This window comes from Hippocampus zosterae, chromosome 17, assembly GCF_025434085.1.
Source record: "Hippocampus zosterae strain Florida chromosome 17, ASM2543408v3, whole genome shotgun sequence".
Lineage (NCBI taxonomy): Eukaryota > Metazoa > Chordata > Actinopteri > Syngnathiformes > Syngnathidae > Hippocampus > Hippocampus zosterae.
Window position 1 is genome coordinate 736,838 of NC_067467.1, and position 16,817 is coordinate 753,654.

A 16,817-nucleotide genomic window follows, 5' to 3' on the forward strand; every position below is an offset into this window, starting at 1 on the left:
AGCACCACCAACAGCACGGTGGCAAACTTTCCAGTCTCCATGCTCACTTTAAGGCGCGGGTGGGAAAACTCGCAGGTGCCGCAAATTAGAAGAATTTTCCTGGAAGTTGAGCCAGAAGCAGGTTGCACCTTTATAAAGCATCTCTCGCTCCTCCACACCTCCCTCACCTCACCGGGAGGAATGAATCCTGCTCCTTTTTTTTTCTTCTGTCCTCTGTGTGTGTGTGTGTGTGTGTGTGTGTATGTGTGTGTGTGACAGGCAGCCATTACCACCCTTCCCAAGCACAAATTGTGGTCTGATTGATGGCCGACACCAGCATGACAGGCAAGGCACCTTTTTAATTTCTACTTCTGCCCGATTTAACAGCTGTCACCAGAGGACCGACGGAAGTAGTTAGTGGAGGAACTTTATTTTGAAAAACCGGATGTGTCGCTATCTCACTCAGCCCAAACACTTGTCGGACTTGAAATAATGACGGCAAAGGCATTCGTTGCGATAACGCCAACTGATTAAACAAGAATGGAAAGCAGTGTCCAGTTTCCATTTTCTAATTTGCTTATCCTCGCAAGGGTTGCGGGCACGTCTGAGCCTATCCCAGCCCTTGGTAGGCGGGGGGACACCCTGAACCGGTCGCCGGCCAATCGCAGGGCACACAGAGAGCAACGAGCATTCGCCCTCACAATCACACCTTAGGACAATTTGCAGAGTGTTCCATTAGCATGCTTTTGGAATGCGGGAGGAAAACGGAATACCCGCAGAACACCCACGCAGGTTTGCTTATGGCTTTTTACGGTGCCCAGCAAAAGCAAAAGAATGGCGCTCCACGACGCAGATTCATAAAAAAAATAGATACAAATATTTGACAGAACTAGGCCCCTGTAAGCACACGCACACACCCACACATGAGCCACCTCAGTGCATGGAAGAAGCCCCGCCTGCATTTTAGGCAAACCATTTCGGCATCTGCTTGTCGGACAACATCCGATTCAGTGTTGACCTCATTGAAATAATATCGATCAATTCACCGTGGATCCGTTTCGTATTTGCGCGTAAGTGATGCAAGTCGAACATCTGCCTTGGCTCATCTCACTCCGGAGATGGCGGACGTGATGCTGGGCAGCAGCGACATGCTTCTCTGAGCAAGAACAGCAAGGCCGTTCCCGCCCATTATGTTTAGTCGCTGTACCGAGATGATTGAGCGACATCCTCTGTGAATCAAATGAATACCCGCGTTAAAGAGGGATGTCAGCCCTTTATTTGAAGATATTTCAAATGACCTTCTGCAATAGTGGAAGAATGCCTCCCGCGCACCTTATTACGACGGGAAAATTTTGACTCGTGATGAAAGAAAGAAGAGTTCTGCATCACTTTGTCCAAATATTATTGAGAGATCATTCTTCGACGGGGATTCGACCAGAAAAAACCCAGAGAGAGCAGTTTTTACAAAACAAAAGTAGGCAATATGCTATTTCCTTCCTTAGTGTTAGCGCAAAGACGCTTTCGATTCAGTGCCACTTTTATTTTGTCTGAAGGAAATCAAGACCTGGATGGCACAAAATTTCACCAAAAGGACGACTGAAGTGATGGCGTTCGGTCCCGGTGCCCCCCCCCCCCCCTCACTCCTCATCTTACCTTGTAGAGTCAACAGTCGTTATTTTAATCGACACGACTTTGTTTTTTCATGTCAAAATCACTATTCCTTCCTGGGGGAGACATTGCTTTTCCCGTGTCATTTTCAAAGCGCACACGCCAACGTTGTTGTGCTTTGTCACCCCACCTCATTTCCACTTGTCAATAAGGCGTGCGGATCCATAAGGTAAGTGCAACGAAAGAATGAGCATTCGCCGAATAACAAAAAAGCAGCCTTTGCTCTTCGGAAGCACCTTTTTCGTCATGAGAATCATCAGGTAGCTAACATGCTAAGTTGCTAAGATGGAATTTAGACGAACCCCAATAACAGACACGCTGTCACCAGCGTCCTCTCTTGTACTTATTTTTCTCTTAAATCAACTTTTTTTTTTGTGACCGATCTTATCCTCGTTTGTGGGATCCGATTCTGTTCCAGACTCTTCCGGAATCGTAACACATCTCAGCCGCGACATCTTTCTCCTGCGTTTTCTTCACGGGCGGCGATCTGATTGGCACAGTCGTTGGGCAGCATCAAACTCCGTCATTAATGCTCATTGGCATTCTCCCTCTCATAGCCGGGTGCGGTTCTCAGCACCGAGCTTGGGGACTGTAGTTTTGATATGAAGAGACCAGTCCTGATGAGTTTGAAAGTGGTTTTTACTCAGCACCACCAAGAACGTGTTACAGGCTTCCTCGTGTTTGCTAATCAACAACCGAGCTCCCGCGACACCTAGTGGACGGGTGGCATAACAGCGGATTAGAATGGCTAAGTCATTGGGACGTTATACAAAATAAGAAACAGATCTACAGGGACACAATGAAATCGTCTGAGCGTTCTTCACGGATGAAAAAGGGAGAATGGAAGGGTTTTTCCGGTGAGTCGTGACTCTGCGCCGTCTTTCAAATGGGCGGCGCCCCATGTGAGCGGTATATCACGCGGCGTGCGTGCCTATCCAAATTGCACCCGCAGGTGACGTTAGATTCATTGAGGTCTTCGGTCCATCCAAATCGTCTCCTGCTTAACGGTGTTGGGGGAGAGGGGGGGGGGCACACGCAAACGCACCAAGATTTGATTGAATCCGTATCGGTAGGGGACAAACACACACGGCTGATTTCCCCACTGTACCGTGCACGGTGAAGTGCTGCTTTATTTTCGCCTATCGCTCGAGCGGCGTTATGATGCAATGTTGTACGCAACTGGAGAGAGCGCAAAGTATAAATGAAAATGCATATTTCTTCCCAAGTTCTCACAGTTGGACGAGCTCCAGAAAGAGCCACCTGATACACCGCTTGCATCATATTTAAGATTGAAAGTGGCACCCATTGATTGTTCACTGCGGGAGGGGGGGGGGCGGGGTAATTGTGCCTCAAGGAGTACAATTATCCATTCGTCCATCTACATTCCGCTTCTCCTCACAAGGGCTCCTACCCCAGTTGCCTTTGGGCAATAGGCGGGGTAAACCCTCAACTGGTCGCTAGCCAATCGCTGGGCACACGGAGATAAACAACCATTTGCGCTCTCGATCACACTTAAGGACAATTGAGTGTTCCACGAAACTGCCATTCGTGGTTTTGGAATGCGGGAGGAAACCGGAGCACCCGGAGAAAACCCACGCAGGCACGTTGAGAACATGAAAACTCCACACAGGAAGGCCGCAGCCCGGAATCGAACCCAGCGCCACTGTGAGACGGATGTGCCAACCACTGTGCAGGCCATTTTCTCCACCCCCCCGCAAATCTTACAGTAAATATCACATTATTGTTCTCAGTCTGCATCCTCATATTTGATGGATTTAGAAACAAATGACAAAAATCACTTTACGGTGTCTGCGACAATCCTACGATCGAACGATTAATAAGCAGATTTCAATCGAATCAAAAAGCTATTTTCCACAGCGTCCGTTTGGCTTTGCCCCCGAATGAATACATGGACAACGGCGTCATCTAGTGGTGCGAAGTGTCAGTACCACTCATTCTCACTCATCCAGGTCCAAGACTTGACCCATAAGCAAGGTTTTAATGCTTATTTTCACGCTTATTTGATTATTAAAAATGGAGGAATGACAATCAGTGGTTCGGAAGAAAAAAAAACGAGCCTGCTGCATTGGTTTGGGTCAGGAGGGGGCAAAGAGGATTTGCGTGACTGATTTGATTGATTGGACGGCAATTGAACTTAACTCATTCCCTCCCAAAGACGTTTTTCAACGTCTTTTCAGACTTGGCCCAGAATCGGCTGCTACTGAATGAGTTCATTCGGCCTTCTTGTGGTTTTGGTACTTTGCGCGCTATTTTCCCATACAAGGAGCCAAAAGGCCAAAAAAAAAAACATCAATCGACTGCTGCATTGCACTTGTGGGCAGCGATTCAGCGGTTAATTTAAACGATGGTGTCATCCTGGTGTCTGTCACGAACCGTCACTACATTTGCTCTTCTGATCCAGTCAATATTTGTTTGGAGAGGAGGGGAAACTTTTTAGGATAAAACAATCAATTGAAAAACAACAATAACACAAAACGTCACCGTTATTAACTTCAAAACGTACTTTCGTCTATATTTTTATATATCTATATACACGCACGCACGCGCAACCGTGATTTTTTTCCACGGTGGAATATCAACCCGGAAACTGTAATTGCACCTACTGGCCACTGTGGATCCAAAGCGCTAAATATTCCTCGAGTCGTCAAGCAGCAGCGGCGAGCAAAAAAAAAATGGCGTTGAGAGCAGCTTTGAGGACTAAGTGTGCTTTATCAGGTTTGTTGCGCATATATGGCGACACTCGGCAGACAGCACATTGTATTTTAGTTCTCAACCGAAGACCGCCTTAACGCGGAAGTGCCCTTCGTCCGGTTGTGCCGTTAGCCGTCGCGCAGAATGCGGAGCAAGGGTCACAGAGGGGCTCGTCCTAGATGCACTCGAACGATAGCCTCATTGTTATTATCGGTCAACTCTTTTCATAATGTACGTTTAGATTTGAACTCACTTTTCGCGGGCCTCGTCTCCTGTCATGTGTCACTTCCGCATTTTAAACAGAGTGGATTTCGAAATGTCTCCGTAGGTGGTTTCTTTCTTTCCCAGGCGTCCTCCAGCAGCAGACATGGCAGAGTGTGTGCATCGACCGTGCTTGCCGCCCAGCAAAGAAGCAACTCCACATCGTCAAAGATTTCTGTGGATTTTGACCAGAGTACAGGTGATTTTGCGAGACTGCTTCAAGTGTGGCCAAGGTCATGTTGAAGGTTTTTATGACTGTTCGTAATACTCAACCAAAACACAACCATTGAAGTCTGAATTTAAAAAATCAAAATCCAAATAGCGCGCCAGTGATCAAGTGTCACAACACGATGAATTGCCAATCTCCAATTTGTCCTGAGGTCTTTTTTTTTCTTTCTTTAATGACTGACTTTCTTTTTGTATGTGTATCTGATGTCTTATGTAGGCGTGGCTGTGATGCATATGAAGAGTCCACCGGTCAATAGCCTCAGTTTGGATTTCCTCACCGAGTTTTGCATCAGCTTGGAAAAGCTTGAGATGGACAAGAGCTGCCGAGGCCTCATCATCACCTCTGTATGAAACTTCTTGCAACTCATTTCGTTTTCCCAATTCACAAAAAACGAGGCGCGGCTGTTTAATTTGTTCAATTAGCTCCCGTCTTGTCGTCCCGTTGACAGTCCTGCTTTTTTTTGCCATCTAGAGTCTGCCCAAGGTGTTCTCGGCAGGGCTGGACATCTTGGAGATGTACGGCAAGAGTCCAGAAAGCTGCGGGGAGTTCTGGAAAGCCGTTCAGGAGATGTGGCTGAAACTCTACAGCTCCAACATGGTCACCGTAGCCGCAATCAATGTAAAGTGGTTGGAAAAAAGACCTTGAGTGGGAGCAAAATTATAAAAATAAAAAAACACAAACCTAACGGTAGTTTTCCCCACTTCCACAGGGCTCCAGTCCTGCAGGTGGCTGTCTCATGTCTTTGACGTGCGACTACAGAATAATGGTGGACAACCCACGGTACAGCATCGGCCTTAATGAGACTCAGCTCGGCATCGTTGCCCCTTTTTGGTAATACTTTACGGCCGTCGCAACACGGCGGGCAAATTTGGGACCTGATGATCGGGGGTGACGCGTAGCTCTCTCTTTTGGTGGCAGGTTTAAGGACACCATGGCTAATACAGTGGGCCACCGCGTCACCGAGATGGCTCTGGCTCTGGGGATGCTCTACAGCCCGGCGGAGGCTCTGAACATCGGCTTGGTGGACCAGATAGTACCAGAAGACAAGCTCATGAGCACAGCCGAGCAGACGATGGCCAAGTGGTTGGCCATTCCAGGTGTGTGATAGCGGGAGAATAAAACATTCCGACATACCTGACCTGAGCCAGCCATCTTTGTTTGGCAGCCCACGCCAGACAGCTCACCAAATCCATGATGAGGAAGCCCACCGTCGACAGGTTGACGTCCAAAAGAGAGGCCGATGTCCAAAACTTTGTGAGTTTCATCACCAAGGATGCCATCCAGAATTCACTCCGCGTGTATCTGGAGATGCTCAAAAGGAAGAAGGCTTAACGGGAGGATGTCGGACGCGAAGGCCTGTGATCCGAAGTCATCGCACAACGACTTGACCGAGCGAACAATAGCTACGCTCATACGAACGCGTCATTGTCCGGCACCGCCGCTTTACGATATGAAGAAACTGTACTTATTTTCTGAAGTGGAGGTGGCGGGCGGGGGCGGGGGGGGGGGGGCATGTCGGGATATTGAAGGCTTGTTCACATTTCCATGCGATATAATGTCATAAATGAGTTCAATTTGTTAGATAGGATGAACAAATGAAGCTAGCTGACCTACACCTCTGTTTTCAATTGTCTCTGATTTGTACTTGGAATGTACTTTTAATGTTTAAAATCCACTTTTTTTTGAGAGGGGGCGGGGGTGGGAGCGGTTGCTGCCTTAAAGTGTATTAATGCCGCTGGAGCTGTATGGCGGATTGGGAAATGCTTCACAAAAATACTTAGTTACAAAGATGCAGTGGACATTGTCATTAAATTAAACAGTAAGATTATTATGTTTGTTTCGTTCATAAAAGATTAAACGCGTTGAAAAAAAAAGATTCTGAAACACAGTGAGCGTCGTTGTATTGTGACGATAGTAGCGATACATTAAATGGCCAGTAGGTGGAAGTAGCAAAAAGCCCGGCATCGGGGAAAACGTGACGTCACTGCGCGGCAACAGTCAACAGGAAAAAAAAACATCCGGTCGCGAGCTTTGACCAGGGTGGCTTGGTTTAGCTTCGCTCTCGCATCGATGACCGTAATGAGAATCAAGAGTGGACGTGTGTTCTGTCATGCTGCATCCAAAGTAGGGAGCCGCCCGGTTTACAACCAAACAATATAAACCCTCCTTGACTTTCCTTCGGCGTGAGAGTTGAAAGAAGGTAGGAACACGTTAGCTTAGCCAAAAGATTAGCTTAGCTGCCTTTAGCTGACGTGATGTAGCGGCAAACTGTTTCATCCCACCACACTCCGATCTTTCTAACGTATTTACCATTTTTATTGTTTCTATTGAACGACTGAAGCTTAGAAACCTGCGGCGCTTTCCTAAATTGTGCAGACCTTTTAACCCAAATGGTGAAATCGGTGTTACTACCCGAAGCTGTGTGGCGAAGTTGTGCAGACATTTTCACAACGGTTCGCGTCAGGTGGAATCATGCGTGATTTTGCAAAACCTATATGACGAAAATTACAATGACAAGCTCGAAATCCCGACATTGGGCACTCTCGTTTTTTTTTGTCCTCTGTTTGACATCCATTTGTCATCACCAGCATTCTCCCCGCGTGCCACATCAATTCTCGACTTCCTGACATTGTTCTTGCTGTCAGCTGCTCTTTAGTTCCCGTTCTGTTGAAAGACCAACTTGAGGATGAAGATACAGAACATATCTTTGGTTCTGTACTTGGTAATTGACGATATGTAGTCTCTACTTCCTGTTGATCAGAAGAAGTGCAATGCATTTTGGATATTAAGGACACATTAAATATCGCAATAGTATATCTGTCGCTATTTTCAACACGCATAATTTTCCAGAATCGTGCCGTCGTTCATTTTTGAGCGGCAACAATGACTCATTCGGTCTCTCTAGTTGTTTTTTTTCCCACTGCAGGTGTGAATGAGTGACGTGGTGCCTCCCACAGCTCTCAGTGAAGTCCAGCTGCGGTTCCTGTGCCACGATGACATAGACAGCGTGAAACTGCTCTGCGGTGACTGGTTTCCAATCGAGTAAGAGTTAACTTTATGGAGAGAACATTTAGCTACAATGAGCCCATTTGGACGTTTCATGTTCACATCTTCCAAGTTTTCGGGGCTGGATCGCTGAATAACGACTTGTTTTGACCTGTGACGCAACCCCAGGTACCCAGACTCATGGTACCAGGACATCACCTCCAACAAGAAGTTCTTTTCTCTCGCCGCCACCTTCAGAGGAGGCATTGTGGGAATGATTGTGGCAGAGATCAAAGGTCGGACCAAAGTACATAAAGAGGTAAGCCGTTTTGTACCAGCGTACACCAGTAATTCATACGCCAATGTCAATTTGTGTTTTTTGCATGCATGTGTATGTCAGGACGGAGATGTTCTTGCATCCAGTTTCCCCGTGGACACACAGGTAGCCTACATCCTCAGCCTAGGAGTGGTTAAAGAGTTCAGAAAACACGGCATAGGTAAGTGACTTAACAAGAATGCCAAACATTGACCGGCATGGGTCACCATGACCACCACGAAATCCTAAACTGAATCCAAATCTAAAAAAAGCTGATGTGTTTCGACACCGCTTGATCCTTCTCCACCCGTGTCTCCATTCAGGCTCCTTACTGCTGGACAGTCTGAAGGAGCACATTTCCACAACAGCCCAGGACCACTGCAAGGCCATCTATCTGCATGTTCTCACCACCAACAACACTGCCATACACTTCTACGAGAACAGGGACTTCAAGCAACACCACTACCTGCCCTACTACTACTCCATACACGGCGTCTTGAAAGATGGATTCACGTATGTGCTCTACATCAATGGGGGTCATCCACCTTGGACAATATTATATCCTTTTGCTGAAATGTTTTATTTTTTTGCGAGCTAAATAAGAGCCTGTGGAATTGATGTGAAATTCCATGCCCATCTTTCCATGTACTAAGTGTCATTGTTTCCTACATCCACCAGATGGCGGAATTTCACCGTCATGCTTCGTATCATGAAAAACGGAGCATCTGAAAGCACTTTCGTCACAGTTAGGCGCAAAGAATCGAGAATGCGATTTAAAAAATACCTCGAAAGAGTCTCTTTTTGTATTTTGCGTCCCTGGCTACCCTCGTGAGGACAAGCACATTAGAAAACGGTCTCTCTCTCTCTTCATATATACATATTTCTTTAACCTGGCATTCCACCGATTATATCCAGCACATTGGTTCAACCCTAGCCAACCTGAGCCCCTGCTCCATCCCACAGAGGTTGTATCGACAGGCCCAGTCCCTGCTGCGATCTCTGCTACCATGGTCCAACATCGCCTCCAAGACTGGCATACAATACGGCCGAACAATGTGACTCCACATTGCAGGTGTCGACTTCATTGCACATGACCGTTCTATTTCTCGTCTCTCAGCTTCTAATGTTTTCCATCCCCTTTTTTTCCCCCCGCTCTCCAGGAAGTGTTCCGTTTCCCACCAGTCTTCCCGAATGCAGTTCGTATATTCCCACCCCTCGGCATGCCGCGTCGGACACACATTCTGGGTTCACCCGGAATCGATGCACGTTTGACGCACAAGATCTCGACCCGTCGCTCTGCATGGTGGTTGCGCTGCATTGTTATCAAACATGCAATGTCGTGTTTACACTGACAGCACGGAGCAGTTAGCAGTTAGCCATCAGTTATTCTAATCTGTTACAACTATTCCATTCCACAATTGCGATAGTTGCGCGTTTTTAGTCTTATCATACCAAAACTGAGCCGTGTCAGACACAAGTCTGAACCGCGGTGTCAGAGTTGAAGTCCGATTTGGTGCGGAAGGGATTTTTAGCCCCGCTGCATTGGATTAGTCCAGTGATTCCGACCCGACCGATATACTTTGGCCCCGCCTCGCCCATTTCATTCACGTGTATGGCTACTATTGGTATATTATATATACTAAGTTAATAGATTTCATATACAGTGTGTCTTATATTGCTGCTGCCCGTTTTTTTCAATAAGCACCCTTTTCTCTTTTTGACTAGATAGAATTTGAGTCCATATCAAACTGCGACATCGGGACCCGAGAGAACACATCTCATTGGACTGTGACTCGAGCAATGCTTTTTAAGGCTGGTCGTGTAGAATAGAGCGAGTAATTTATTTGGGAACAATGAAACGCAATGCGGATCGGCAATTATTTTAGTATCGCTGGCGTGTTACATGACGTTCCCTTTTTGAAAACGGATGAAAATGACTTTGTTTGTGCAATAACCGATTGTACTGTAATGTATTTGTGACATCAGCGCCGACCCCTAGACGGACACATTTCAGCTTATTACGACAGTCGGAACCCGCTGCAACAAAATGTTTACAGGCATTTCGCATCAAGCGAACCCATTTTAAAAGTCTTACATTGCGATGAAGTTAGCTTCAATAGCTACTCGTGTAGTATCATCCGTACAAGAAGGGCACCGTTGCTCAGGTCCTCATTTTAAAGGTTTGAAAAGAACTGGATGCAGTCTTGTCGCTTCCCTGTCTGTGAAGTTGCTGCTAATGTAAATGAATGACCACTCGTTTGTCACGTTTTAAATGATGATTCAGATTTGATTTCAACATCTGCTTGATATCTAATTGTATGCAGTACTTAATGCTCCCAAAATAGAAATATTTGTTCCATCTGTGTGCGTGCATCTGTTTCACGGTCATGAATTGGCGCGTATAAAGTGCCAAATCTTGGTCTACATACGTTCAAGCAGACCTTTTTTTTTTTGTTACACTGTAGTTTTTCCACTTTGGTTGCGTTTTGTCACACATTATACGTAACAGTGGCTGTGAAATGTGTTATTCAAAGGTGTGAATTTCCAAAAGAATATTTCAGACAGTTTGTATGCAATAAAATTTCTTTGGATTGTAACAACTATTTGTGTGCGTGTGTGTTTGCTTAACAGCACTAATTAGAGCAGCACTCCCTTTCAACAGACCTGGTTGGTTGGCACTTTCACACTTGTACGTTAGCAACCGCGTATTACGTTCATTTTCCTTACCACTAGGGGGCAGTGTTGCATTGTAACACGCAAAACACCGATTAAAAAAAAACGTTTTTCTTTTCTATCAAACTTTATTCATATCGCACTTGTTATACTATTGTCATCGCTCAACTTTCAAAATCTAGGTCCAGAATGGCACAGTTAAGTAATTTCTACTGCTTTCCATTTGTTTATTGTTTTATAAATGATATTTGCCCCATGTACAGCACTGGTTGTTGGTTGTTTTAAACTGCTCTATAAATAGAATTGAGTACACGATCAGCGATTCATATATAAAATGTATAAATTATATTATATAAAAATAATAATTCACACCCACGGTTTCCAAATAGTTTTTGCCTATTTGTGGAAGGAACGCTTATACCTGTAGTTACGGTAACGTGTTATTGACTGACGTCACTGTGCGAGCAGCCCAGCCCAGCGTGAAGAGGGACCGTCAGCGCTGCAAGAAGTTCCTGGACGAATCCAACCTCACAATCTGGGCGACACGGAACTGACAGAACCTGCTCGACAGAATTTCGCCAAAACACCGCCGAGAACTTGCTTTGCTTTGACTCTTGAAGCTTTTTTTCGGTGCCACGTGAAAGGAGACGGTGAGTGCGAGGCACCATGCAACGCAACTGTTTACTGAACACTTTTTTTTTTCTCCATTGACATTTTAAGCAGGCGCTACTTGTTTTCCACGACGTGTTGCGTTTTCCTGCTGCCTTGTTTACTTGAGCGTCTTCCAGCGTTTGTGAGGGGGCATTTACGGTTTCTTGAAAATACACCACTCCCTTCGAGTTACCTCTGGAGATGTTACCAGTCCACCAGCAGCTCATTTTTGCTTTTTTTATGTGCGCGTTGTTGTTGGAACTTCTCCTTGTCAAATACAAAGGGGACTTCAACATTATGCAAATAGCAGCTCCTTCATTAAGTACCCGCACAATCGAACAAAATCCGACGAAAAACAGCCACTTGACAATCACACTGCTAAATTGTTCAGAGCTGTGTTTGCCGATCTTAACTGAGCCATGGCACATTTTAGAAAAAAAAAATCGACAAAAAATTCACACCACACCAACGGTTAGTTGTGTACCTTCCATGTAGCAGAAGAGGTCCGCCTCTCACCCCAAATTCCGAAAATGCTGACGACAGTCAATATGTGTGGTTCATGAAAAACGGAGATAAGTATGGAAAGAAAGAAAATATTGGAAGTGAAATGAAAAAAAAAAATCAGACTATGCAGATTTGCCAGTGCCAAACTGCGAATATGCATAAACTGGAGTTTTAAGTTGTAATACCAACATTCACCACTAGATGAATGCACATCACCGTCCATTGTGTGTAGAGTAAATATCGTCCGGTACCGTAATGCATTGATATGATGATCATAGTTGAAGCATGTTGATGTTTGAAACATCAAACATAAGATGATGGCGTGGGCAAGGGGGCGTGTTGGGGGTTTATAGCTTTGTCCCAACTGTAAAAGTCACGCGGCTGACGGCGACGGGTTGAAGTGCATCAACGAGCCAAATGGCTGCAGGTTGTTAAATAAGTGGCATTCCTTTCTGATTTACGGCTACTGTTCGGTGCTTTTTTTTGTTTTTTTTCCTTTTGGCATTGGAGAACAAGCCAATTACTGTGCTACTCTTACACTACTCCATCTTTTCTAAGTTCAAATTTATTTCTTGACTGTATTCACCAGCAGGTCGGATCGTGGTTATTGTGCCGCTTTCAAGGTTTAATCTCCCGGCCAATCAAACGCGACGACGCGCCACCGGGGTGTGAATTTCAGTTTGCCTTCACTGAGGCGATGTGGCGCGCTGACGCACGTCGAGGATGAATCATCCCTGCTGCGGGATCAGGACCCCCTCTCCTGCGGTTGCGTCAACGGCGTCCCATTTGGCCTTCAATGTGCACACGCACACCCACGCGTGCTTTCAAGCCCACAAAGAGCGCAATATAATAGGCGGCTTTTTTTTTTGTGCGAGGTCGACGCTCTCTTCCCCAACGGCTCGGCGCTGGCTGCTATGGCGGCTAAGAATTAGCTTCTGTCACATGCCAATGCATTCAGGTTCTCAAAATACCTGCCTGGAGCTTATCGCAAACTCGGAGCGCTTCATGTTATGCAACCAGAGCTGACCCGAAATGAGCGCTCCGGCAAATGCATCGTATTATTTTGTGCGCCCGAATATTTAGAAAAATACTGATCTTTGACTTATTTGTCGCAAGATATCGTGATGCTTTAATTGGCTGTATCAATATTTGCAATATAGATTGGATCCAGCCCTCACTCGTTCATTTTATATTCCCTTCTCCAAAAAAAAAAAAAAAAAATCCCCCCCCCCCCCCCCCCCCCCAATTGATTTGTGTGTGCATCTAATATTGTAATAATCATCTGGGCCTTTGGAGCATGCCGCCATTTGAAGTCTCATCGCTTGCCTTGATGATGATGATGACTTTGGCACAACCGCAGAGCTTTTGTGGTCTGCGAGTAAAGCCCCCCCCCCCCCCGGGCAGGATGGGAGGCGACCGGACGTCCTGCCGCGCCAAAGAGGATGCTTGCGTTCAAACAATTCAAGGATCTCACCTTAGAACAAAAAAAAACAACAACAAAAAAAACTCATCTTATTGTCTCTGTGGATTACGAGCGCTTGTTTGGTGTTTGAAAGTGTGCGTGCGTGTGTGTGTGTGTGTGTGTTCACTCGCCTCATTGGGCTGGTATTTGCTGTATCAGCAGGGTCTCTGGTTAGAACTAGCAGGGAATCATTTGGGAAAATTCCACAAGGCTCAGGTGTGTGTGTGTATGTGTGTGTGCGTGTGTGTGTGTGTGTGTGTGTGTGAGAACTTCGGTGGCAATTGTGTTTGATTGGATTGTGTGTCGATATTGAGCTAGCAAGTAGTTGGTTAGTAGGCCAACAGAGTAGATCCTGCTCTGCCCCTTAACAGCGTGCGGGGTGTGTTCTTTGTCGTCCGTCACCTTCTAATATTCACCCCCCCCCCCCCCACCACCACCACCACCACTACCCCCTTTCTGGCCTCCTCAAGACACTATCTTGTGAGTCCAGATTGATCGCATGACGCATTTTCTTCTCCACTCAGGGTATTTCCATTCCGTTGAAGGTTTCGCCCGCCCGCCATGTCCTCTCAGGAACTATCAACAACCCCACCGTTGAACTCTGGAGGATTACCAACCACCGGGGCAAAAGGTCCAACTATGTGCTATGAAAGGAAAAAAAAAATGAAAGGCCATTTTCTCTTGCTAGGCCATTTTCTCTTGCTGTCGTACTATTAGGATGGGATTGTGAGTACTGTGTTATGATGCAACGCTTTCTCCCCCCCCCCCCTTCCAATCTTCCAATCAGAGTCCCTGAGGCCTCCGGCGTGCAAATACAGAGATCGCTCCCCTTCGCCCATACGAGGCTTCAATATCCCCAGCCCCATGCCCACTCGCAGGAACAGGACCTGCTCAGCGTGAGAGCGCACACACACACATCATTTGCTAAGACCTGACTGATTTTTTTTTTGGGGGGGGCAGAATATTCAGATAACCTATTTATTACCCGATGAATAAAATAGCCTTTGTTGGTCCCAGAGCATGTACTACAGTAAAGTTATTATAATTTATAGTTATTATTAAGCTATTATAAGCTAAACCAGGGGCGCCCAATTTATCGATCGCAATCGACCGGTACCTCGCGGACTGATCCCGAGTTGATCATGACGGGTGTGTAGAGGGAACTGGAAAAAAAAATGTGCGTCTATGTGTGTGTGTGTTGTTAGCATTACGTTTTTGTGTTAGCATCCGATCAGTTCCACTTTCACAAAAAAAAAGTATTTAAAAAAACGCTACACGAACGTAGGATAGTTTAGTACGTAACATGCTGCAAAAGTATCTGTTTAACTTACCCAATATTTTTGGTGAATTATTATTATTTTTTTTGGTTGAACGAATCCCTCCATCTGCTATTGAGCAACGAACGAAAACTGCTAAACAGCTAAAAAAAAGGAAACCCAGTGAAGCAAAGTTGTAATTGTGCTTTAAAAAAAAATAAAAAATCGAATCTGTCGTTTTTTGGGGGGGGGGGGTTTCCCGTCACGTGACAGGAATCGTTTTTGGAACGTTATCGTAACGCGCATCAGAACGCGTAGTGACTGGAACAAGCTGTGGCGGAAAGTAACCAAGTTGACTCAACTTGCGCCATACTTGGAAAAAAAAAACAGTCATCTTATTGCAGATAACGACGCGGCGTAGTAAAAAAACATTCAGGGAGCGTTCGAGTGAACTGCGGCTGTCATCTCGATTGATTGAAATTAATTGTCAGTTGTCAAAATGTATGTCGTCCGTAAATTACAACAACAAAACGTCCGTGTCACTCTTTACGCTTGTCCAGAAGTACTTGAAGCTGTTTTTCTACGTTAATCTGTTCGTACTCCGACTTGAGTTCAGAATTTCGGTTACTTTTTGCCACCGACGCTAACAAATGTGTCCATTTTCTGATGCTGCCCAAATTGAACGTTCCTCATTTTTTTCCCATACAGGACAGCTCGCGCATCAGAGGGTCCGGTCTTTGCTGGTGTCTGCAAATGGTTTTCCCGCTCCAAAGGCCACGGCTTCATCACACCCGCCGACGGGGGCAGCGAAATCTTTGTCCACATTTCAGAGTGAGAGCTTACGTTTGTGCCGCCATGTTGATTTTTATTTATTGATTTACTTATTTTTGCGCTAATTGTTTTTTTTTTTTTCGTTTTAAGTCAGCGCTCGCGTGCATGGAGGGTTAATAATATGTATTTATTTTTTTGTAAAAGGTTTTAACGTGGTCCACATACTGCAGATGGTTGTGGAATGTAGCCGTATTATGCAATAAAGCGGCATTCTTTATCTACACAGTATCTACTTTCAAAGGCATCAGTCAACACTACCCCCCCACCCCTCCAAGTTGTGAATCGGCCACGCTTTGCTAAACTGCGCCTCAATCGAAATGCGTTTCAGCATCGAGGGCGAGTACGTGCCAGTGGAAGGCGACGAGGTGATCTACAAGGTGTGCGCCGCCCCTCCAAAATTCGAGAAGGTCCAAGCGGTGGAGGTGACCATCACCCACCTCAAGCCAGGAACCAAACACGAGACCTGGACTGGAAACGTCGTGGACAGCTGAAGGCTGCGTCAACGAGTACCGGATGACGGCGTTAAGAGGCTGAAGCGCAATTAGTGTCAATTACAAGGGAATTATTGCTCTCCTCTCTTTGAAAGGTCGTCTTTTACCCGCAGGCAAATGGACGACTGTATTGCGCTCGGAAACAAAAACGTTGGTTTTGACGGGTATATGAATAAGAGTTGCAGGGGTCAAAAGGCTTCAACTATTTCATGTCACACTTCTATTTTGGACACTGGGGGAAGTGTTACCTCGCGCTTCATTATTTGATTGCAGTTGATCAAGTTTTCCAAGGTTCATTAAAAGTCACAACTGAAATCTCGTGGCAATCAATTTTGTATTCAGATCAGAATTTCTGGTCCGGAGCCACAAGTTTTTTTTTTGTTTTTTTTTTTTTTAACCAGGTCAACACTGTGCCCTATTTCTGCCATCAGAACATAAACTACTTCTTGTGCCTATGATACATTGCTTGTATTTGATCATATGTGCTTGGATATATTGAGTCTATTAAAGAGTTGTCAGCATCTAAGTGAGCGTTGCCTTTTCAATAATCCGACCCTCAACCTCCAAAGTCGAACGGCGCAAAGGATTACAATTTGGCGTTCAACCAATAATTGATCGCACGACTTGGAATTTCAACCGGCAGGCATTACAATCATTCGTTGCTTTCATTTTGATTCGGCAGCAGAAAGCTACCGGTGATCACAAACCGGAAGTGATGCTAAGCACAAAAACAGAAACTCGTTGTAAAATAAGACAACTCACGACTGCTCGGTGCAATAGAAGCAAGTAAATCAAATCA

General features: G+C 45.6%; 3 protein-coding genes across 5 annotated transcripts; all 3 read left to right on the forward strand.

Moving 5' to 3' along the window:
* The first annotated feature begins 4,301 nt into the window (after window positions 1–4,301).
* eci1 (enoyl-CoA delta isomerase 1) lies at window positions 4,302–6,324 on the forward strand. Of its 2 annotated transcripts, XM_052048566.1 has the most exons (7): window positions 4,326–4,391; window positions 4,714–4,819; window positions 5,066–5,193; window positions 5,321–5,467; window positions 5,559–5,680; window positions 5,768–5,946; window positions 6,015–6,324. In XM_052048566.1, exons 1-7 carry the CDS (start codon window positions 4,341–4,343, stop codon window positions 6,179–6,181), a joined length of 900 nt encoding a protein of 299 aa, XP_051904526.1. In that variant the 5' UTR covers window positions 4,326–4,340; the 3' UTR covers window positions 6,182–6,324. The 2 variants fall into 2 exon arrangements, with proteins under 2 accessions (XP_051904525.1, XP_051904526.1); XM_052048565.1 differs by having other exon boundaries at window positions 4,302–4,819; window positions 6,015–6,323.
* A 526-nt stretch (window positions 6,325–6,850) lies between these two features.
* nat15 (N-acetyltransferase 15 (GCN5-related, putative)) lies at window positions 6,851–10,750 on the forward strand. Of its 2 annotated transcripts, none has more exons than XM_052048572.1 (7): window positions 6,851–7,049; window positions 7,776–7,891; window positions 8,024–8,153; window positions 8,235–8,331; window positions 8,474–8,708; window positions 9,053–9,222; window positions 9,311–10,750. In XM_052048572.1, exons 2-6 carry the CDS (start codon window positions 7,782–7,784, stop codon window positions 9,207–9,209), a joined length of 729 nt encoding a protein of 242 aa, XP_051904532.1. In that variant the 5' UTR covers window positions 6,851–7,049; window positions 7,776–7,781; the 3' UTR covers window positions 9,210–9,222; window positions 9,311–10,750. The 2 variants fall into 2 exon arrangements, with proteins under 2 accessions (XP_051904532.1, XP_051904533.1); XM_052048573.1 differs by having other exon boundaries at window positions 6,851–6,973.
* A 546-nt stretch (window positions 10,751–11,296) lies between these two features.
* carhsp1 (calcium regulated heat stable protein 1) lies at window positions 11,297–16,539 on the forward strand. The gene is made up of 5 exons (XM_052048583.1): window positions 11,297–11,473; window positions 13,965–14,071; window positions 14,228–14,336; window positions 15,405–15,527; window positions 15,856–16,539. The coding sequence occupies exons 2-5, from the start codon at window positions 14,002–14,004 to the stop codon at window positions 16,016–16,018; spliced, it is 465 nt and encodes a 154-aa protein (XP_051904543.1). The 5' UTR covers window positions 11,297–11,473; window positions 13,965–14,001; the 3' UTR covers window positions 16,019–16,539.
* Window positions 16,540–16,817: the final 278 nt, after the last annotated feature.